The 23,684-nt window shown below is 47.1% G+C and overlaps 1 protein-coding gene, 2 long non-coding RNA genes and 1 pseudogene across 3 annotated transcripts in view; 1 reads left to right on the plus strand and 3 right to left on the minus strand.

Moving 5' to 3' along the window:
- Positions 1–23,684, plus strand: part of LOC129383223 (uncharacterized) — a 132,759-nt gene that overhangs the window by 4,617 nt on the left and 104,458 nt on the right. The window lies entirely within an intron of this gene.
- Positions 1,523–7,797, minus strand: LOC129383222 (uncharacterized). Its single transcript, XR_011893449.1, has 4 exons — positions 4,075–7,797; positions 3,881–3,990; positions 3,047–3,790; positions 1,523–2,503 (listed from the first exon to the last, which is right to left on the minus strand). It is a non-coding gene; the product is annotated as an uncharacterized lncRNA (long non-coding RNA).
- LOC140216294 (uncharacterized) lies at positions 8,167–15,554 on the minus strand (annotated as a pseudogene).
- LOC126525267 (uncharacterized) lies at positions 16,341–17,025 on the minus strand. The gene has a single exon (XM_050173294.2). The coding sequence runs from the start codon at positions 17,019–17,021 to the stop codon at positions 16,386–16,388; it is 636 nt and encodes a 211-aa protein (XP_050029251.2). The 5' UTR covers positions 17,022–17,025; the 3' UTR covers positions 16,341–16,385.

Genomic DNA, 23,684 nt, shown 5'->3' on the forward strand with positions numbered 1-23,684 from the left:
TGCTTTCTTTATGGAGGACTACGGTGGCTACGGAATCGCTATAGATATCTTTCAGTGTTTTTACATACGGCTCCTCTACACCCTGATTCCGTAATGCCTCCATGACTGCTGAGGTTTCGACTGAATCAAACGCTTTCTCGTAATCAATGAAAGCTATGTATAAGGGTTGGTTATATTCTGCACATTTCTCTATCACCTGATTGATAGTGTTACCACGATAGGGAACTGGTGCAACGAATGGTTAATGGAGCTCAATATTAACAAATGCAAAGTCATGCGTGTTTCTAGGAAAACATCTATAATACCGTCGTACTACATTAACAACATGTCTTTGGAATCAGTTTCTTCATATAAATATCTTGGTGTTTACATCACTTCTAACCTAAACTGGTCTCTTCATACTGAAAACATAATCAAAAACGCTAATCGCATGCTTGGATACCTACGTCGCAACTTTTTCAACGTACCTACTAATTTGAAACTTTTGTTATATAAAACACTAATACGACCCAAACTCGAATACGCGACTCCAGTATGGGACCTTGCTCATGAAAACCTAATCACTGACCTCGAGATGGTTCAAAATAACTCTGTACGTTTTATTCTTGCTAACTACAACCGCACAGCGAGTATAACTAACATGAAAACTAATCTTTCCCTCCCATCGCTGGCATCTCGCAGAAAAGTGTCTCGTATTGCCCTCTTCCACAAGTTTTACCATCACCATACTCTACGAGATCACCTCATCCCCCTTCCAATTTATGTATCCCGTCGCATTGATCATCAGTACAAAGTTGGTATTTTGTCATGCAACACTAAAAGTTTTTCACAATCATTCCTGCCGCGAACCTCGCGTGACTGGAACCATCTTCCCGCCGAAGTTGTAGGCCTTATTAATTATGAACAGTTCTGTGAAGCCTTAGCTAATATTGTATATACAGGTGCCATTTAAACACTCATGTAACCAACTGTCTTTGTCTTCTTTTTGTATTTACCACTCCCCCTCTGTAATGCCCTTGGCCCTGAGGGGTATAATAAATGAAAAAAAAAAAGAAAAAATACGGTCTATTGTCGAGTAGCCTTTACGGATGTCATTAGCTAGGCTGAAGTGGAATTCTTCGGAGAGAAGTAGGAGTTGTTTTCCATTGGGTTTGTTAAAGGTGTAGCCCCATTCGATGTGTTGGCTATTGAAGTCTCCCAACCAGGTGGTATCACGTTTGCTGTAATTGTTGAGGTGTTTGCGCGCCATTGTGGACCATACCTCAGTGCTTTTAGGGAGTGATAGGTGTTTATTTTCGTTTAGGTTGTACATTCCGTAGAAGGAGCTGCACGTGTGTACAGTTTCTTCTGTGGCCGTGTTTATGGAGTCTGTGGAAATTTGGGTCGTAGTGTGCTTGTTTGCTATAAGTGTGGTTGTCATAGTGGGCGTGTGAGTCTGTGATGCAAGGTTCTTGTACTCACAGGTTCAGACGGTTCTCTTAGGCGGAGCCTCCGAGAACCCAATTGAGGACAAAGCCGTTGGTTTCGAAAACACACACAAACTTTTAATGAAACTAGAAAGAGGCTTAAAATAAATAGAAGCAAATAGAAAGCATAAAATAAACACTCAAACAGACATCACGGCAGTAAGAAACACACTTGGGGGCTAGTATGATGTTAACTAGTGCGCGTGTCTGGGCTTGCCACGACGGCAGGGACGCATAACAATCTCGACGTGGAGACGCTGCGACAAGTTGATGAAAGCAGTTGCGCCGGTCTCACCAAAGGTCGGGGTATAGGATGGTTGACCGGGCGACCAAAGCGCGCCAGCTCTGGCTTGGAGAGGTAAGGCAGGCGGCTTGGCAGCACGAGCAAACAGCGGCGGTGTTCTGGCCGGGCAGCTGGGCGTAGAACTCGGGCCCGTAACCCGACTGCTCTCGTCCTGCTTACAGGCACAGAAGCTCGCCGGCCTTGAGCAGCTGGCGGCATGCTCGGGTAGACTGGCGACGTGCAGGAACGGGTTGGCAGGAGGCCCCGGTCGGGTGAAGTCCTGGTGGCTCGGGTCCGGAACCCGACAGCCCGTCTTCAACTCCCGGTCCGGTGGCCGACCTTCTCCTGGCGTCGCTTCCTGGAACTCTCCCGGCATCTCCTCCCTTCTGCCAGCACGCCTCGCCTTTTCTTCCGCTCTGGCCGATTAATAATTTTCCGATTGGCTGCCTGACGCCCTGTGGTCTTTCCTAATTGGTTGGCATTTTACTCTTGTTTTCTTTTCTTGTGCCACGCGTTCATCTGCCGGACGCTCTTCGGCGTCGTCGTTTTCCTCCAGCACGGAATTCGCCTCGGCGCGTGCACTCCTTGTCGTCTGCTTCTGTCCGTCCCGACTACCGCACCATGTCGTGCACCACACACATCACAGAGTAGACGGTGTTGTTTCCTTGCCAAGAGAGCGTTTTCTTAGTTTTTGTGTAATGCTTGGGCTCGAGTAGGCAGTGTATCCTGGCAAGGTTATTGGGCCTACTGTTTCCTGCAAGGTGATAACATCTGGTTTGTCTGGTGCAGTGAGAATGAATTGAGCGAAGTTGTTCTTTTTGCGACGAATGCCTCTACAGTTCCATTGCCAAATTGTTATTTGGGGTGACACGTGGCTTGAGGTTGAATCGAATGTGTGGGGGGTCGTCTCTGTTTTAGGGCTGGCCATATTCGTGTGTGGATTCACTGTCATTGTCGTGTGTGGCCTTCTTGCTGGGGCCCTCAGTTGGTGTAGTGTCTGTTTGCTTGCAAAGATTTCGTTGTTGTGTTGTGTTTTTGTTGTGCTGCATGCTTTCTACCGTACGTCTGAGAGTACGAATGCTCTCTACTAGCATATTCATTTGTGAAGTTAGTTCGGCATAAGGTTGCTCAGAGCGTGAGGTCAGTTCTATGCTCGCTGTGCGTTGGTTCGTGATGAGTAATGTGCATGTTCATGGTCGTGTTCCCGTTTCTCTATGTTGTCGAGCCTGTGCAAGATGTCAATAATGTAGCTGGGAGTATGGCTGTCGTGTGGCGTCGGAGTAGCTGACTGACTTACCTGCGTGGGTTGTGGCCTGGGCGGTTGGTTGGTCGGGCGGTCCTCATTTCTGTCTTTGGATGTTCCTCCTTGCATGGCTACTTGGTGTGGTTGTCGAGCGGACGTCGGCCCTTTCTCCGATGGCTGTAATGGTCCCGCGGTTTGCGATGTTTGAGGCTGTACGATGTCCCCTTGCACGGGCTTGAGCTTTATAGTTCGGGCTGCCATGGCATAAGTTTTGTTGTATTGTTTTGTTCTTTGTGCTTGTTTTGGAATGCTGCCCTGTGTCTGTGCATCCATTTCGATGGATTGTTTTAACTTCGATGGACAGTTTTAACCATGCAGAATATATAGCTCGAACACTCAGCCATGCTAGAGCATTATGTCGAGTTAAGTCGAACTAACATGCGGGGAAGGGTTTCAAGAATTTTTCTCGCTCTTCAAAGTCGCAGGTCCTCCGGTCACTGCCAGACATACTGTTATGTTGCTTCACTAGCCTGTACTTTTTTTCTAACGATCTCCATTTATTTTCTATTTCCGAAAAAAACATTTCGCAATTAAACCTCTGATTAATTGCGTCGGCCAGCATTTCCCATACCTGTCGTTTCGATTTCTTCCTATTTCTTAAATCGGATTGATAGCTCTTGTACATTTCAATAAGGAACAAAACTTTGGCCTCGGGCCACATCTCCTCTGCCCTCTCCTTTGAGGGACCTGGGACTGCATCTTCTGTCGCTTCAGAAAGAACTTGAACTTGCACGCCTTCTGCAACAACAAAACCACACTGCGCTAAGATTGCATGAGAAGCTACACAAATAGCAATATCATGATCATGAGAGGAATAGTTTACTGTACCTGCGGTAATGTAGACCGGGTGGCCGTTTTCAATGATAGGAAGTCCGTCATCATTGAGGGCCGAGAAAATTTCAGTTTCTACGTCTCCGAGGAGCACCCGTAGTGACATCCTGCAATGGAGCGAAGTGAGCAAGGAATCGGGAGCTGCGACCGCGACGTCTTCGCTAATTGTAGAAAAAAAAAGAGGAGGATACCATCCGTTAGAAACAGGAGGAGATGCCACCACAGAAACTGCGAAAGGCGCCCCAACGTAGAAGCACCTACCTGCAACCTGCGAGACACAAATCAGGTGTATGTATTCGCAGGACGCGAAAACGGAAGGAGACAAGTGCTGACTAGCAAGTTAAACGTTCGCCGCCTCGCCTATCGCACCATCTCACAAGTCGGAACACAGTTTAGAAGATAATGACGATACGCGCGCAGTGAGAAAACTCTACACGTGAAAATGATCATATCTCCGAAAGCTGGCAGCGACCGCGTCGCTCACCGGCGTTAACGATGTTCGCGGTCTCTCATCATACACTTTGACAAGAGGCAGAAAAACAGAATGTCGGTAAATTTGTGGCACCGCAATGTGCGGGAATGAACGTCTACAATCTGCGTAGAACACGGCAAAGATAACATGCACACATGTGAGGGTGGCGCGCTGCACAGATAGACTCTTTACAGGAGACATACATACACAGGTGCATACAGAACTTCCATTGCTCGCCGCCTCGTATCACACCGCCTCGCAAGGCGGTACGATGCATTAGAACGTTATAACAACCAAAGGTGACCGTAGCCAGCTGGCTGAGCGAGGTAAAAAGGCCCTTAGTGCCCGCGCTGCGATTCGTCAGGTCCCCACAAACATGGCGGTGAAGCCCCATCGCCTCTTTTAGTCGTCTGCTAGCCAGAGAACTTCCAGAGCAGCCAGACCAAAATCGTCCTGGCAGGTTCTGGCAGCCCGCGGGTAGCCAGAACCGTCCAACCCGAGCAAAACGAACGCCCGGCGGAAGTGCGTAACGCGGTGGGCGGAGCAACCCGAGAAAAACGAAGACACTCTGGCTGGCTCTGGCAGCCCGCGGGTAGCCAGAAGTGGAAAATCGAAAAAGCCCAGTGATTTTAAATTTCCAATGTCGTGCAGGATATAACATTTCGTACCTCAGTTAGGTCTACGAAGCACTGCTTTCATATTAAAAAGCTAAGTTGTTGTGTGGTTTTTAAACATTCCAGGCATAAGACACTAAAAATGTTTGTCCATCTGTTTTTGCTTTCTGTGAATATTGTTCTAGTTCATATTTAGTTTGTTTACATGCACATACATTTTTAGGCACATAACATTAAAGGTAATTTTGGCATGGGGCCGCAGAAACGTATCATAAAGGCTTTCCTGATAATCTTGCAGCAATTAAAAGTGACCTCTTTTCAGAGCACTGTGTGTGGTGTATAACTTCCTATCATGAACAAACGGGTTTCCTGTGATTGTGTCCTTTAAAGGGCCTGACAACCCATTTTCATGGTACCGATTTTTCAACCCTTTATTAGGCATGAAAAATCTATTGATGGTTTGTGTGCTACCTTTTTCCAAATAAATAGTACCACATGTAGGAACCACAGAAAAATGTATTATTGCTTGCAAAAGAATATTATCGGGAAAAATGGGCGGGCAACACCTGTCCCACTGATAACTTGGCGGCATGAGCAAAAGGTGGGACACACGTGCCTCTGCAAACCTTGGCGGTCATCCTTTCTGTCTATGAACGTTATCCTGCTTATGGAAAGGCTCAAAGCATGTAATGCAAAGAGGCATTTGGCAGGCTGTACACACAAGCTTTGTGCGTTTTTGCTGTGACGTCGAGCACCATTGGCACCTTTCGCATTTCGCACCATTGCACCGAACATCTTTTGGCACCCCTGTAATAATTGAGCAGCTGTTGCTTCTTCTCTTGTAATACACTAGGCTGCGCCTACCCTTGCGAAAGCTCCTCCCACTGATGAGTTGTCTTCCCAGCATCACCCGAAAGAACAGGTGTGCGATACTGTTTCTGTAGTGATGCTGGATGTAAGCATTGACAATCGCCGCGTCAAGGATGAAATAAAAAATGCGACTCCACGACCTCTTTGAGCGCCTGTCTAGTGGGTATGCATTTCTTTTTTGATCGAAGAAATCCACCCCTCCCATCCAGAGGTTGTAGCCGCACACTGCTGCGGGGCACTTCACGGATTTCTTATGCAGTTTTGGTGTAGTTCTGTCGACTTGAACGTCTTCACAGGAGTCGTGATAGTTCCACATTATGTGACGTGCTTCATGTCCTGCCACTGGTAGGCGGTAACATTCTTTTTTCTCCTCCAGACGAATTCACCACGGTCGAGCTTGTTGTTTACTTTCAGTTCCGCTGGTAGGTCCTTTCGATTTGTGCCATATGTACCAGAAGTTAAAATGTCTTTGTCATGGAGCTGCTGCAGCAGGGTGGTGGAACTGAAGAAGTTGTTGAAAAACAGTTGATTTCCAGGAGTTACGATTCCTTCTTACAATGACAAGACAACGTGTTCTCCAAGTGTTCTGTTGTTTGGTTGCTCCTGGTGTTTGCTTTGGTAAATTTCAAACTTGCTTAGGTAACCTGTGGAGGAGTCCGCAATGCACCACACCTTGTAACCGCATTTTATTTTCGGTTTCATAGGCATAATTGTTTTGTAGATGACCTTCCCTCGAGTACAATCATACTTTCGTTGACTGCAAGACGAGATGAAGGCATGTACCCATTACGAAAGTTTTCATTCATCTTGATGAAGGGGCGAACTTTGAAGCAGTGGTCATACTCTTTTGAACCTTTCTGTGGCATCTGCATGTTGTCATTCGAGGGTAATTTTTTGTGATTTGCTGAAATCTCTTGTGCGTCATGACCGCAGCGATTTCTTTCACGTAGAATAGGCTATCAGAACTCAAATACAGATGCAACCGGTGCATAGGTTTGGCACTCATGAGTACCAGCATGCCAAAATAGGCCTTTAGTTCCTCAGCAGTGAGCGGTATCCAGCCCCATGTTCCTTCCTGGGTGGCATAAAGATTTGTATGATCAACTATGTGATCCACCCCTTCATCGGTGAAGAAAAGCTCGAAGGCATGCAATGCCGTGCTCTTCGACGATAGCTTCGCAGAAAACGTCGGCTCAGTGTCTGTCGGTGTCACAACATCCGCTGGTGTCAACTCCCACTCACCTTCCATGTCAGAAGCATCTACAGCAGCTGGTGAGCCTGCAGTTGAGCTCCAACGCCTTTTCTTCTGCTTCTCAGTATACACTCTTCGCGTTTTTTTTTCTTACGTTTTACAGTAGGAACTGCCAGCTCAACTTCATCACTTTCGCTGTCATTTTCGCTTTGAAGATCACAAGGCAGTTCTTCACAAGATTCTTCTTCACTGTCATCTTCGCTGGCACTTTCAAGTTCCAGAAGGCTGAAGTAAAGATCAAGGGCCTCTTCTGGAGTCAGATTCCTCTTCCTGCCTACAAAAACGACCGGCAACACTTTATGCTGGCCCCATAGTTACATGTGGATAATAATTGTGCAGCATGCTCTGTCTATTTATTTCAGTGTTTTGGTGATATATAGGCGCACAAATTATGAATGAGAATAGCAAAATCGAAGTGAAATGTCCTTGAAAATGTCTGGGTATGAAAATCAAATCTCAAGATGGCTTGCTAGGCCTAACCTTCAACCACTACATTCGGCATATTGGCAGGTAGCTGAAAAAGATTGCTCACTCTCACATCAAACCTGTCTAAAATTGATTTAAGTCTTTCGGGACCGCCCAAAAGAAGGCAATTCTGATACATGCTTGAAAATATTTTTTTATTCAATGAAATTTTTGCACTATCTTGTTGAAACATGCATCAAAATGAAGCTAAGTGATTGGACTTTTATAGTAGAAAAATTTAAATGGCTAAACAGTATACATAATAGAAAAAAATCTCAAAGTACAAATTTTCTCAAGTAAAAAGAAAGTTGGAAATTTTTGCATATTAAAGTAAAAAGCAGCACTAAAAAAATTCCAGAATATACAGAATGTGCTAGAATACTTCTATGATAACTTTGAGGTGAAAGAACTTTGCAGGATTATGTACATTTTTTTTGTGTGTGTGTGATTTCTCACACTACTGCTCACCACTCACTTCTGTGCACGCTCTCTGTGCCACTCAAGGAAGCAGTTCTGCAAACCATTGAAGCACATATGTATGTTGCAGTCACTGCAGAAAACAGTAGTTTTCACCTCATCTTTTGTTTGTTGATAGCAGAGCTTACAATTTTTACGTCTCCACTTTTTCGGGTTTGTGAAGTGGAGGGTTTGTGGGTGGTGGTGGAGGAGCATGAGTTTGCTTGGCTCCTTCATGATGAACAAGCTGTTGCACCAATTCCTCCCCGAAAGCTAAATGGCCAAAGGAAGCATTTCTGGACAGCTCAGGGAGTTCTGGATGTAATTTGCGATATTCTTGGAATAGTATAAAACTATTCACACGTGCAATGCCGATGCAGTGGAAGAAGAGAGTCTTCCACTGGCGGACGCTACGCATCAGTACATTGTAGTAGCCAATCATCTGATCTGATTTATCCACTCCAAGCATTCCAGAATTGTAATCATGAATTAGCAAAGGCTTTGGGATAGGAATTTGGGTCCAGGTACTTCCACTTATTTGTTTTCTTTTTGCGTTGACTGTCTAATTGGCTGTGTGCATCGTGCTCATCATGTTTACTGCACGTCGGTCTTTCCATTTTAGATAGAGAATTTCTTGGTCGCGCAACCAGCTAATTTCAACTCGTTGAGCTTTCTTTTCCCAGCGTGCATCTTTCAATTCAGCTGGGAATCCCCGGCGGTCTTTTCACCTAGTCCCGCAAGCCAATGTTTTCTGATGGAGGAGGTGGCTGAACAGGTGTGTGGAGGTGTAAAAGTTATCCATAAATATTTTGTAGCCCTGATCAAAGTATTCTGTACACAGCTGGCAGACTACATCGAAAGCCAACCCGTGGGGCCCTGGATGCTCGCGCTTGCCTGTGTATGCCGTATTTAGTCACATAATAGGCGCACTTTTTTTTCAGAAAATCCGGCTCAAGGTTCGGGGTGGGCCTATTATGCTGGGCAAAATTAACGAAATTTTTTCAACTCTCATTCTTGCGCTTTAAATTTTAACATGTCAGGAATATGGCTACTCTCACATAATTTTTCAATAAATCCAGTATAAAAATAAAAATAAAAGCTACCTACTTACCTTTTAATGAACAGGCGAGAAACGTTGACTCCACACGCACGTAAAATTTATTAAGACTATTCAGAGTCCGAGTCGGAGAGAACATACTCATCACAGCCGGGTGGAGACTTGTCTTCTTTGAGCTCCACAGCATGTCGTCCGAGCTCGCATCCAGTGCATTGGAGATCCCAGTCTTATTGAAACCTGTCCTGACGACGTCATTGGAGATCTCTCGCCAAGTTTCCACGATCCATTCGCACAACATTTCCATAGACGGCATCTTAATTTTGCCACCGGGGGTCGACGCTGTCCTCCAGCCATCCAGTTGGTGTACAGCCTTCGAATGTTGTCCTGAAAAGGCTTATTTAGGGAAACGTCCAAAGGTTGCAGCACGGAAGTGAGGCCTCCCGGAATCACGGCAATATCCGTACGCAGCTCTAACAACTTCTCTCGTACACATTCTACAAGGTGCTCGCGAAAACTGTCCAAAATGAGCATGGCCGGATACAACAGGCCGCCCGGCCCCAGACGGTCTTGACCCAGTCCACCATCAACTCCACGGATATCCAACCTTTCTCCTGGACCCTCGCGTAGATGTCTTGAGGGAAATTTCCCTTTGGGAGCGTCTTTCTCTTAAAAATAACATAAGGTGGTAGTTTGCGCCCATCCGCAGTCACTGCCAACATGACAGTACACCTTTGTTTTTCTGCGCCAGATGTTCGAATAAGCGCACTTCGTGCACCTTTCTCCTCTACAGTTGTATTTGTCGGCATGTCGAAACAGAGAGGAGTTGGATCTGCATTCCCAGTCTAGGACAAAATGAAGTTTTTTTGCTGCCGGAGCCGTATGACAAAACGGTGAAACTCCAGTACCTTGTCCTCGTATACTGAGGGCAAGCGCTGGCACAATGTTGTGCACCTCCTCAGGGTAAGTCCATGGCGTCGCATGAAGCGCGTTCTCCATTCGGAGCTTGCTTTGAAATCTTTCGCTTCGATGCCCTGCGCTCGGGCAATTCTGCGCGCCTCAGTCTGTACTATGTCGAGGGACACTGCGCAACCATCCTGTCGTAGGCCCCGTCCCATATGTGTTGAACGAGTTGCTCTTCCACTTGCGGATACTTTCTCGACTTTGCGCCACGGAAGGCCCGTCGCGACTTCTTTGTGGCCTGAAGTTTTTCTTGCTGACCTCGCCAGTAGTGAATGCTTGTTTCTCCGACACTAAAATGTCTGCTTGCAGCACGTTTCCCATGCTCAAGTGCATACTGCACAGCTTTCAGTTTGAATGCAGCCGTGTAGCTTCCGTACTTGCCCATTGCGGAACACGCGACCACACGACCTGCACGCCGCTTGAAAAATGGCGAGATGGGGCGTTTTTTCTTTTCTCTGCCTGGGTCAGCGTGGTGTGGAGCATTGATGGCGATGGCACTGTCGCTTGTGTCAAGTCGCCCGGCCTCTGAGAGTCGCCCAGCTTTCCGAGCTGCCTAAGCGAAGGTAACGAAAAGCTTACATCTGCGCGGCAGTTTGTTTTCTTCTTTTTTTGTTTCTACGGACGCGTTAGGTCGTTGTGCTCGCTGGCTTCGCGGAGGGGGGTGGCGGTAGTTAATGATGGTTAATGGGAGAACTAGTTTTCCGGATGTTGTATGTGCTGTGGGTCCTTAGCAGCTGCGATGGCAGCAACACTAATGAGAACTAGTAGTCCAGCAAATATGTTAATTAGCTTGGAATGTGCGTGCATTTTTTTTTTCACCCGAAATGGAGGGGGAGGAGGGCGTCGGCTTGCAATTGTGTAAATGCGGTACTGATCACAGTGCCAAGTTCGGGGTGCGCCTATTATGCGCGGAAATAAAAAAAATCAGATTTTCCGCGACCAAACTGGGGGTGTGCCTATTATGCGAGTGTGCCCATTATGCGAGTAAATACGGTACTGCAACCTGCACTGTATACCCGGTGTCCAGGTCTGCAAGGACCCACAGCTTTTAGCTCCATTTGGTTACTTTATCCTTGATATACTGCCGTATCCCTGATCTCCCTTTCGACTTTACCATGTGCTCATCCACAGAGAGGTCTCGATGAGGCTGAAAGAGCTTTGCCGACACTGCCGCAGAAGCTACCACATGAAGCGAAGCTTTCATTTTGACAGCTGGGTTACATAGTTGAAGTCAGTGACATGTAGCATTGCAAGCAGTGCTATGAAGCGACGCTGCGGCATAATTTGTGGTAGCAGCAGACCACTATAGAGGCTTCCCACATTCCAGTACAGCTTGATTCGTGCTGTTTTCAAGATGCCGATGTAGATTATGAGGCCAATAAACTATCATTTCTCTTGTAGTGACCTCTTCCCAAGACCCATCGGAACGGGCATGAGTGGGCTTCTCCAAGATCTTCATGTAAGCATATTTATTGGTGTTTTCACAAATAGTTTGGATTACCTTGGCCGAGAAAAAAAGAAAAAAGAAGTCCAAGGCGGTGAGGAATCTCATTGTGGTGCTTCAGAGTGCCACACCCACATCTTCGGTTACATGCACACCAGGTTCCCGCCTGCGAGAAAACTGAATATGCTTCTGCCGCAGGGGCAGGACATCGTTCCCGTAGGTTGTGGAAACCCTACTGTCACGATCCACCAAGGACGAGTGTCGCTCCTTGCTGTCGACAGCAACGGGGGGCGGTGTTTCGCCGCTCGTGGCGGCGTGCGACGCTCCGTAGGTACTCGTCGCCAGCTTCGTCGCTAGAGTCACGAGGATCCCATCTTCGTCGAACAGTGTCACGATCCACCCCGGGTCGTGAACAAGGGAGGGCTTCTCAGCGTGGTGGTGCTGAAAGATTACTGACCGGCGAGCTGCCGTGCTCGTCGGTGTTTATTGTGGTGCGGGTGACCACTGTTGCCTGCCGAGCTATAGCAGGCCGCCGAGCTTGGCGGGTGAACCAAGATTATGTTTGAGGGGGCGTCTCCTACTTGCTACACCTACCAAACACAGAAAAATAACAAGTACATATAGTGATCCCGTGTAAATACTCAAGAGCGAGTGGAAAGTGAAACTATATACCCAACTTTGGACCCTAGTTGATGGTCCAGGTGATCTCAATGCTGGATCACTCTCTGAGCTGAAATCAGAGCTTGAAAACTCATCTTGGGGCTCTTCGCTGCTCATTGGATTAGAAAAATCCACAGTTGAAGCAGCTGAATCGGGCGACTAACACTTCTTTCTTCGCGTGGCGAGACGCTACGTCGACGCCATGCTTTTCAATCTCGCCCTCCGCCGCGCCCAACATTAAAATCTCTCCTACGTCGCCGCCTGCCGCGAGAGAGGCGAACTACACAAAAACGAAAACTACAGATGCGCAACGACCCCACTGGACGGCGATAGGTGTTCCAACGCGAAAATTTCGCGCTTGAGAGCGCGCACAATTTGATTGTGCATTTTTGCGAGATATCTGGACCGCGGTCCTGAAAGAGTTAAGCGCATTACAGGAGTGCAAGATGTGTTTTTTGCACTTACCAGACATCTCATTTGTGGTGAAGAAGCAACCAAACTCACACACTTGAGGAGCGGCGGCACCGAAAAACACAAGCTTTTCTGCAGTAGGAGTCTGCAGGTCATCACGAAGCCGGCTTCCTTTGCTGGGTGACTTCACATTAACAATCCTCCACCAGGTTTCGACAACCTTTAAAAATTCCGCTGTTCCAGCTGCATGCTGCAGTGCATAGTGTTGACTGCATGTTTCTAGAGCAGCTATGGTTGATAGGTTGAACACTTCCAGTGCAAGCTTCACATTTTGCCTTTCCGTATTAGATGGATTGAGAGCCTTTACTGACAGTGTTAGAGCAGCCTTGATAAGGTGGTCTTCTTCTGTTAGGTGAAGATCACGGAGGGTCTTGAACGAAGCAGTGATAATTTTGGGCTTGGAGTTCAAATTCATAAGTGAAGGAAAAAACATGCAGGTTCCATGGTTCTTTTGGTTGATCCAATTATTCCGAATACATTTCAACAAGTGAACATGGTCAATAACGAAAAAAAGAGGACGAGCGGGATGTGATGGGTGAGGATAGGAGCTGCTTACTTTTGATGACGATTGATAGAGTTATCTGTGATGACTGCAGTGATGCAAAGCGCAACCTTTTCAAGCTCATTTATGATGCTGTGGAGCACAGTGTTCATCTGTTGGGCATTGATTTGTTCTATTGGCAAAATGTGAACAACACTTTTTTGTGATGACAGGAAGCTTTGAATCATAAAGACATGAGCTGTCTTTGCTGCATTTGAAGTGTTGCTGGCAGTGCCAACAATCGTGCCATCCTTATAATCAAAATACGCCTGTAAATGGATCTGATCCATCACGAGAACCACTGACTTCTCATGATCCTTCATTGCACTAGTGAGCTTCTTCGCATAAAGCAGGAAAGAAGCATCCTGCTGCTCAGCTGCTGGATTTACAACATGTGCATTGCATACACGCCTGATCGTGGACTCGTGCGGCAATGTGAGACCTCCGTAGTTACGCAAGTACCTATAAGCACGAGGAGAGATGGTAAATAGAAGGCTGGAAAATACCAACGGCTCGGAAGAGTAGCGGGGTGACTTGCCTAAAAGTAGAAAGACTTGTTCCTTTAAAAATGTCAATGCATCTGCCGCTCTTCGTCTTGCATTTCTTGATTTGCTGCGTCTTCAAGAAGAGATAGCACGAGCTTCAATATGCCACCTGTCTTGTCTTCAGGTTTGCGGAAGGCAGGAATCTTATCAGAGCTCTCAACAGCATCCAACAGACCTGTCAAGCACCGAATATCATTCACAGTTTTTGGAATGATCTCCATGCTATCAAGTTTGGTGACCTCGACATCATAAAAATACAGCTCTAGAGAGAGGTCCTCGGTGTCTTTATCTGACTTTTTGATTGCTGGGGCACCATCGACAGTCAGATTGAAGAAGAGAATAAAGTCACGCTGGGAAACAACCGTCCAGAATTTGGAGACCTTTATACATGGTATGCATTTCAACAGCGACTGAAAGTTCTCAATTTTGTTTCTGTCCTCTTCCGCCTGGTGTGTTTCAGTAGACAAGTTGATGGCATCTTGTAACGGAGCTGCCTCTCGGCGCATCCTCTTTTCATCTGGGGCCTCTCGAGCATTGTCTCGAGGCGTGCTTGCATTTGGGGCAGAAAGACATGCCGGGCAGTCGGGAAGTATGCTTGGAACAGCATCAGGTCGTAACCGTACGAGCTTCAGTGTCACTTCAATTACTTTGCCGGTCTTTGTATCCGTGTAACTTGTTCTGTTTACCATGTCGGACTGTTTAAAGCGGCGCTCGCAGACCTGGGATAAGAAAAAGCAAAAGACAGTAAAAGCTCTAGAACCTGAAGTTCAAAAATCAGACGGGTGCATGACAGTACGAGAAATTTCTATAAATTTCGTGTTAACTGAATGTCAGCAATACTATTTTGCTACGACTTTACAGATTTACCCAGTCCAAAAGTGGCAGCACTACGGAATTATCTCGCAACTTGCTGCCCACAACATTTTCAATGCAACTGAGGGAGGCGTAACAACGACAGTTAAAGGAATGTTTCCTTACCACCGACCGCTTTCCTGGAGTGAAGGCCGCACGGTGGATAGCTATGATCCATTGAGCTCTCCTTGCTTGGTCGGAAGGGAAGGTGGAGACACGCACACGCTCACCACTATCATAGTTTCCGCAGCACCACAGTACGCAGCAATGCCCAGACATTATCACAGCCTGCACACTGGACACACACCTCCCGGCACCGACGTACTTCGTCGTTACCGACGACGTTACCGTACCGGTGCTAACTTTGAAACAGCGTTGAGTTTCGTGACATGCTGCACGAAAATAAAAAAAAGAAACTCAGAACTGCGAACACGTGCAACTACATTCACGAAATGAAGGAACCCCTGATGTTTACCGCAGTGCGAACGCATTTTCCAGTTGAGCACTCAAAACCACGTACAAAAAACAATATTGCGTTCAAAAATTAGCGGTTCAACAAAAAGTATAAATCTTTACAAAATACCATTTTTATTTTTCCAGCAAAGCAGTAATAAAAGCATCAAAATGTTTTCTTACATTCAATACCTCGGCTGGTACTTCTCCGTGCACGCGTTGTTGCCCTATAGAGGCTAGAAGGTTTGACTAGCGTCGTGAACGCGCCAGAGGAGAGGAAATGATTTGCAATGACGGCTCACAGATGGTGCTACAGCTAGCAGGTGTGTTGTGCGCGCGCTCAGCAGCAATGCCGGGAACTGCGTTTCGCTGCGTGCATCTTGCTGTAACGGCTGCAATATTCGTCTGCCCAAAGCACAAAATATAATATGAGTGTCTATATGTTCTGAGCGACGTAGGTCAGCGGCGGCATATTCAGCAAACCACTTTCGAAGCTACTGCTTCAGGTGGACACAGACTGTTGAAGCCGGGAGCAGTTATATTTTTGCTTGTTTATGCTTTGGTTGACTCATTTTGCGGAAAAAGGAACAAGGAAAATCTACCCAATAAGACAGCAACGAAGGGGAATGAACGAGTACAACACGACATGCACAAAAACAAGAAAGGCTCGTCATCCAAGAGAGTGAGCATGTTTCGTATGACGACCGAGCAAAATTACGGCTTCACGTGTGGAAGGCACCATTCGCGCATGGTCGTTACAGGCCCGGATACATTAATGTAATAACATAAATAAGGGAACAGAACACATTAACGCAATGTTCATTTACAGGAACAAGTTACTGATGCAGTTTCACTGTCATCGCCTCAGTTTGAGCAGCTTTTGCTTCTCGCGATTGGGCGCCTTATCTTTGTTCATAGCCTTAGTAAAAGAATGCAACCTCGTCAATACATAAAACTTAATCACATCCCTTGTAAGGTATACAAAGCCTAGAAGTGTTTTCGCCCCTGCTACTTTTCCTTTTAGCTATAAATGCTTCTTGCATTCCTGTTTGACCCTTTGCCAATTTGTATTTTTATGAATGAGTGCTCCAATTCCCCCGCCCTTTATGCTACCCTGCACTCTGTTGCAGTATTCCGATGCATAATCAGGGTTACAGGGCGGTTGTTCCATGTCCCTAAGATGTGTCTCTACAAATGCATAAGCCATTAAGTTCTCCTGCCTTAGTTGTTCTTCGATTTCCTCCCATTTTAGCCTATCTCTGCCACCTTGCTACCTATGCTACCTTGAACCCTATGTCTGACTTAATTTGGCTCTGGTGCTTATTCCTGGCGCCTCTCCTACAGTACCGATGTTTGCTTGTTTGTGGCTCCTGCCTCGAATCGCCCACGCCTACACTGCTTCTTTCAGGGCTCTGGGTCCCCCTAAAAAAGCTGTTGCCTGGCGACCCATCCTGCCCCCTATCCTTTTGCCAGTGGTACCACTGTAGTGAATGCCATCCTGCACAAAAGGCCCGAAGCCGGCTCCATACACGTCTCTGTTGACCTCCGTCACGCTGTACCCGAGTCGTCCGCTCAGACTCCTAATGACCCGATTGGCCTCAACCACCCTCCTTTCTACCTGGTAAGTCCGGCCCTGGACCTCTGGGATAGTGCATATGGCCACATGCACCCTCCCGGAGGCCTTCCTAAGCTTACTCAGCCCAGTCTCAATGTGCCTCTCAAGGTCCTGGCTTCTCCCCTTAAGCACGTCATTGAGCCCAGCATACATAATGACCAAGCTGTCGCTCTCCGTGCTGTCCCCTACCACTTCCCGCGCCTTGGTCATTGCTTCCGCCATGCCCTTGCCCGCTTGCGCCTCCACCTGTACTCGCCCGTCCGCCTTCACTCTTGCCATCACGCCTTGATCAGCCCTCCCCACGTTAGAGTCCCCTGTCACCAGGACCCTTCTGCGTGCGAATCGTTCGACTCCAGCCTGTGTCCGCTGCCCCTCCCTTCGCGCCCGCTGGTGCCCCTGTGGCTGCAGCATCGCCTCACTCGGGGCGTGTTGCGCTGCTTCACTATAACTACGCCGATTCACCGGCGGCGAGCTGACGACCGCTTGCTCTGGCTCCCTGCCTCCTACTTCACCTAGGGTCTACCCTACTTTCCGAGTTTTTGCCACGGCTTTGATGTCCTGACCCGACATTCTCCACTGCCCGCGTCTCAAGCGCGTCGAGCCGCCTTTCCAGTTCGGCTCTCCTTTCTTTCTCTTCCTCAAGCTCGGCCACGGTCCTTACTAACTGCACCGACTGGGCTGCCTCCACCTTGACGAAATTGTCAACTTTCTCCTGCAGTGCTACCCGCTTCTCCTGCTCCTGCCTCATGTCTGCCTTAAGCTCTTCGAACTTAGCCGCCCAATTCACTTGCAGTTTTTAGACGGCTTCCCTGACACCCTCACACGACCTGCACGTGAAACTAGACCCCGCCGCATCTGCTATATTCTGGAATTTAGTCTCGTTGAGGAAGCACCATCGTAGGCACTCGTTGCACTGCACTTGCTACCCATCCCCCGCGGCCTTCACATTCTTTGATTTCATCGCTAGGCCTGCGTCCCTAGGCCCAACGAGCAAGTTTGCCAATTCACTCAAGCAAAGCCGACCTCGACCGCTATCCCAAACAAAAATTATCACTCCCTACCCCATGTAAGAATCCAAAGAGCTAGCTGAAAGAATTAAATAAGCCTATCAAATAGGCCCCTCCTACCACCTAGGCCTAACGGGGGAGCCGCCAGACCTAGACAAAGCTGGTACGTTTACTACTCTTACCAAGAACTCAAAATTTGCACCCCTACTCCATGCAAAAGAAAACACTTCAAAACACTAGCTAATAAAGATAAAAGAGTACTTAACTACGAACGAAGTCGCTGAAGCCTTGGCGCAGGAGCGCCCGCAAGCCGCCTCTCTATCCGCCGAAAGTTGAAAAAGACGGTCCTCGATCACCGGAAGCGCACCCTGTTGGAGCGGTTTTCCGTTGCCCTGTCTCATACCGAGAAAATCGGCGGTGTGCCGGGGTGCAATCCCAGCAAGCTCTGTGGGACGCGTGTGTGCACTGCCGACTGCAGAACCGCAGACGCTCTGGCCCGATAGCTGCGGTTGTAACGGAGTTAGCTAGTGGAGATGTCGGCAGTTAGAAAGGAAGCGCTGCTAGTTGCCGCAATCGATGAGCTTTTTTTCAAGTTCGTCTGACAGCGAAGACGGCGTACATGCTGATCGACCTCGTCCAAAAACAATGTGGTGAAGAGCGGCCGAAAGTGGACAGGTTCGCTGAACGGGTCTTCAGGATTAATTATAAAATCCATTGGTGTTTGCTTGCAACCAGGTATGTCGGAGCACGCAGTTTTACAAGGTTCAAGCGCTTGCCGTGGATGCTCAGCACCTGCAAACAATAAAATGTGCGTGCGCACATGTTCACGCACGTGTTCGCGCACCAGGGGCAAAGTAGCGCTGCATGCAAGCACCCTGCACGAGGTGCAGTTTTGTTACACTGAACGAGAATATTTTCCAGTGGCGCGACCGCGCCTCTCAGCCTGATGCACGCCGTGTCCCCTGCAGTGGCGGTGCTGCGATCGACCACTTTTGAACGCTCGGCTTGACTCCGCAGTATGTGATGCCAGCACACGAGACTGAAAAGCGTGCTTCGTTATGTAGTTGCGTGTTTAACGTAGTTTTGTTTCGCGCTTGCTATTTATCTATAACATTTGAAGGTATTTGGCATGCGCGGATGTTTAGTGAATTCAGTGTACAATGTCAATCCTGCCATAGCAAGCAATAACAGACGAAGGCTATTGAGCGCACTGTAAATGTTTTTTTTTAGCTAAGTATTACAAACTATCGCAGTTCCGACATATTTCGAGACACTAAATTTCGCAATGTAACAGTTATTCTTGGGACCATTTCTCACGGGATATACACAATTAAAATATATATTTATACACCGTTTTCATTATCAACCAAGACACAAATTCACGGAATATTAGGTGTGTAACACTAATGATTCCATGCTGATACGAGAATGCAGTTCAGTCAACACATATGGTATACACCATAAAAGCGATTGACGCAAAAAACAGTTGAAAAACTGCTTTATACGGTTTTAATGCAGGTGTTTGTAATTTTCGCTCAAATCAACTTGAAAGCTCCAATGCACGAAGCAAACAGTGGGCAAATATAGCTAATTCAATCTGCTTAGCTTGAGGTGCTGCGCTGCCTTTCGCTTTGACAGCATGTTTGACTTGGTCAGTCCTTTGATAAAAAAATGAAGCCGCGTAGTAACATAAAAACTCACTATGTGAGGAGTGATACTCTCTCAGCATGTGCATTGCATCCCACATTTAAAGGAGCAGCACAATGGATCATGTGTAAGATGTCCATGACACTTTCAGAATGAACTTTGCGCTCGCTAAAGCAATTAGTAAAAATGTCCTCCAGCCTTGTGATGAAACAGAACTGTTCAACCGAGGGGTAGAGTAAGCCTCCTTTGTCAATAGGCTTAACAAATTCTGTAGCATGCATGCGGCGCCCTTGCTCTGCTGGCAATAAGAGGCAATCGATACATGCAGGACATTTGGTCGGTAGCACGCACTTTTTCGCCACGTACCCAGAGATGTGATGAGTACTTGTTAGCGTGACTCTTAGGCCTTCCGCGGTAGATTCGCTCAGAAATTTTTTTTTTTTATCAGCGTGGCGTTCTCAGGTGTCCAGGAAACCTAGGGTTTGCTTTATTAACTTCACACCATCAGAAGCAGGCCTGAGGTCTTCAGCTGTATACCTGCCAGTCATCACAGCAATGAAGGACTTCATTCTTATGAAAAACTTTTCTGTAGCTTCAATTTTACCGCAGCTCTGCTCTAGCTGAGTGCGGTAAAGAAAAAAGGCTAGCAAAGGTCCATGCCTGAACAATTGGAAGGCATAACTTGCCCGCATTTTTTCGAAATTGTTGGGGCTGATGTGCATGGTAGTTATGCCAGGCATTGCTTTCATTGTTAAAGCATTTCTGTCTAGATTGAAAGCTCTTCAAGCAAATTGCATTGAAACCGTTCCATCGGGGGTGTCAAAAGTTGTGACAAGAAGCCTGTTTCTAATATTTTTGACAAGATGTGGGAAATCTGAAAAAAAAATTTAAGAAACGGCTGCTGTCAAGAGGATGTGGTTTCTTGCAGACCACTTCTTTCAAGGAAGCTCGAATATTAAACATGCACCACATTTTCCGGTTCCAGGCCGCTGCATCACTTGTGACGTAGTCCACTAAGAGGCCAGCCCTTTCTGCAAGAACTGTGGACTCGATTACAATTTTGGCCAGCAGGTCACCTTTCACATTCTCGTTACTCCCGAAAACACCAACAACCTGAGTCCAGCTGCCAACGAGTGGCACAAACATCACAACAAGACCGTGATTGCATGGCAATGTTTTTTCTTTTTCGGGCGTATATGGGCCAAGGTCAACAAAGCCTTCTGTCTTCGCACCTGTTGTCACTGGTAAGTGTTCTGCTAGCTTCATTTCATCTATTATTATTCCACCATGTCGGTGGAACACATCGAGGTGGGCAACCTTCTTTTTCAACACATTCAGCATTTTTTCATTAAATCCGTAGCCGCTCCTGTACTGGGCAGTGTATTTACGCAGCGTAGTTTCACTTGGGAGTGTCAAGATGTTCTGCCTTCTCATATACCGGTACAATTTAGGGCTCCTCATTTTAAGCAATATGCATTCAAGCATCCATTCCTTATCGTACTTCATGCCCCGTGGGCTTTTTCTCTTGGATGCTTGGAAGCACTGCCTTATAGCCAGCTCCTGCTTTGGTGATAAGGAGCTTATCTTCCGAGAAAGTATTTCGTCAGCTGTTGCAGCGCACTTAGTTTTAATTTCCTGAAGATTCACTGCGAGCTTGTCTAGCTTTGATAAAAGCCGTTTGTTTTTTCGGGAACACGCTTGAAGCTTCTTGGCAACGGGACTGCGGCATCGCGAACCAGTATTTTGGCTTTTCGTTCCTTGACGCCTTTTCAGGCGTGACTGCCGCTTAAAAAGCGCTTTCCTTAAGTACTTGCGACTGACGCATGAAGTACCATGTTTGGTTGCCTTGCCTTGGCAGCGAGTACTATATTATGTTCTTGATTTGTACTCTATTTGGCTTTGCAAGCTTGCTGTTAGGCTGGTCATCAGGGAGTTTCCATCCCTTGACGCTGCACCTTTGCGGATATGAAAATCATGCGCTTCTTGTATCGTGGTTACAGCATCTTGCATTGTTGCCACTGGTGCTCCAGCTACCTGCTTGCCCACCAGGAACGTCTTTGCATGCAAGGCATCGGCACAGTCTGCAATGAAGAACACGGCCTTTTCCACAGTCACCTCACCTGACAGCGAGTCGAGAGCACATAATGTAAAACATACTCCATCTGCGTCTTGAAGTTCATGCTGCATCCATCGCTTCCCTGGGACTTCCATTCTCCTCACCGCAGCGAGAGTTGTGGCCGCGCATACTTCGTTGCTGGCCACAGGTTCGACAGGTTCATCTTCGATCACCTCTGTAACCTGCCTTCGTGACTTTTTTCGCGGTGTGACATCGTCATCACTGCTCCTTTTTCTCTCTTTCCTCTTAGGAGTGGGGGGCTTGCTCAAGTAAGCTGGCAGGTTGGGTAAAATTGTGGGGACTGCATCTGCGGTAAGCGTAGGCGTCCCGCGTGGAATTTGAACTTCCTCGCCATTTATGCGGTGCACATAATCCCTAACAATAAGGCGTGGCTCAAAATGTAGCTCACATACCGCGCAGTCTGCGGTTAGCGGCTTATCGCCTCGATGTAGGTTCCTCTCCCACGTGGATCTGCGCTCAGGATCAGCAGGCACCTTGAATAGCGACAACTTTCGCGCATTTTTTGTTCTTGTGCATCCTGTGCTGCACCCTGGGGTGTAGCAGTTGTTGAGCCGTTGCTTTGCACTCATTCTTGCAAGAAGTTAATACACACATCAAAACACTCTTGCAATGCAACCACACTGAATGAAAAGCCAGCGCACAACTGAAGCACCGTCGGGCGTGCTCTGACCCGCCGCCGGCCGCCTTCAAGAGGGGTCGACAACAGCGCCGCCACTTCAGGAGACACTCTCGGTGACGCACATAGTAAGGCACTGCCCCCTCCGCTGGCTTCACTGGAAAATATTCTAGTTCACTGTAGTTTTGTCCTCAGTGTTGACCCTCCGCAGTGCGCCACCACCGCGGTGCAAAGCGCACCATTCTGGTTTCGGGGCAACCCCAAGGCAAGGTGATCGAGGACGCTAATAGTAAACGTAAAGAGTGGACACTCCCATAGACGCCTGTGGCCGACTTTGGCTCTCAGCGCACCTAGCGGAATCGGCGAAACGCACCAGCCTCGAAGATGGTCGCGCACGCCGCCGAATCTTGGAGGCCCTAATTTAAGTTTCGTTTCTTGAATTTTGTTTTGTGACCCATACCATTGCTTAAATTGAGGGATTTCATGCAGGCGCTTGTGCCGCTATTTATATGTTGTGACGACGAGCGCGCAAAGGTGTTTCACTCATGTTAATTTCATTTAAATTCATATTTGCTGTTTCAAGCTGTAACTTAGCGCAACAATCATGCCAACTGTTGAGGAAGTAGAACTTTATCGCTTATGATATTGTACGTCTAGTAACTCATGACAAAAGGTGTATCGTAAATAAATGTGCCGTGTTCCTTAAATATAAATCGACTTGCTGCACAGTCAAGAACACGAAAATAGCAGACAACAATTTCCCAATCCGCCCAATCCGATTTTAATTTTTCGGTCGCGATTGGTTCTTTTGCACAAGCTGCGCGATGGAGCCAATACCAGTCGAGAATTTCAATCCGGATCGGACTTGATCGCGATCGAAAGTGGTCGTGTGACACTGGTATAATGGAGAATAGTCGGAAATTAATGGCGTGATGGCAATAACCTTGCACAAGCAAAACACATAGAAGACTTGTTGCAACTATCCAGATAATGCAAAAAAATAAAAATAACTGCACATACACAACAGCAATTAGTTTGCTCAAAATGGAATTGCTTTCGAAGGGAAAAAAATATGACGTTTTTTCTTGTACTTCTGCAAAGAAGGGTGATTAGGGGAGCAAAATTATGTAAAAGGTAGTGTGCCGAAATAAAATGGCTGCAAAAATAATCGAGCACGCACCAACATCCTCATCTCGAATGTGTAAGCCAGTGTGTCCGTCATTAAATGGCTGCAATTAAGCACTTTGTGTTGGGGGTCTTCACCTGCTGTCTTCGAAGCCTTGCAATCGTCTTCTGATACTTGGAATTTTGCCCTTGAGTATGCGTAATGTCCTTTGGCTGTACAGTGTATTTTGAGGAAATGGTGGAGATTCTTGCAATACATAGAATAACAGACAGAAGGTAAGCAATAGTGCAGGCTTCAAAGCTATTGTATGTAGATGCTACGTTCCTTTGTATAAGCAAGGCTGGAGCCTGCAAAGGTTTATAATGGAGATGCTGCGTTTCTTCATGTAAAGCGTACTTTTTTTGGTTAAGGAAGCACTGTTATAAATGCTAAGAAACAAGGAACTTTTTACGGTAACGATTCCGTACTCAAATAAAACATGAAAACACGTATCTTCAGCTCAATGCAGAACAGCTAACGCTCGAGCGCATATATAGCATGC

The sequence above is a fragment of the Dermacentor andersoni genome, chromosome 3 (genome assembly GCF_023375885.2).
Source record: "Dermacentor andersoni chromosome 3, qqDerAnde1_hic_scaffold, whole genome shotgun sequence".
NCBI lineage: Eukaryota > Metazoa > Arthropoda > Arachnida > Ixodida > Ixodidae > Dermacentor > Dermacentor andersoni.

Excerpts from the sequence above, each read along its gene's own strand:
- LOC126525267 (XM_050173294.2), bottom strand. The coding sequence starts at position 17,021 with ATGCTGCAGCCACAGGGGCACCAGCGGGCGCGAAGGGAGGGGCAGCGG.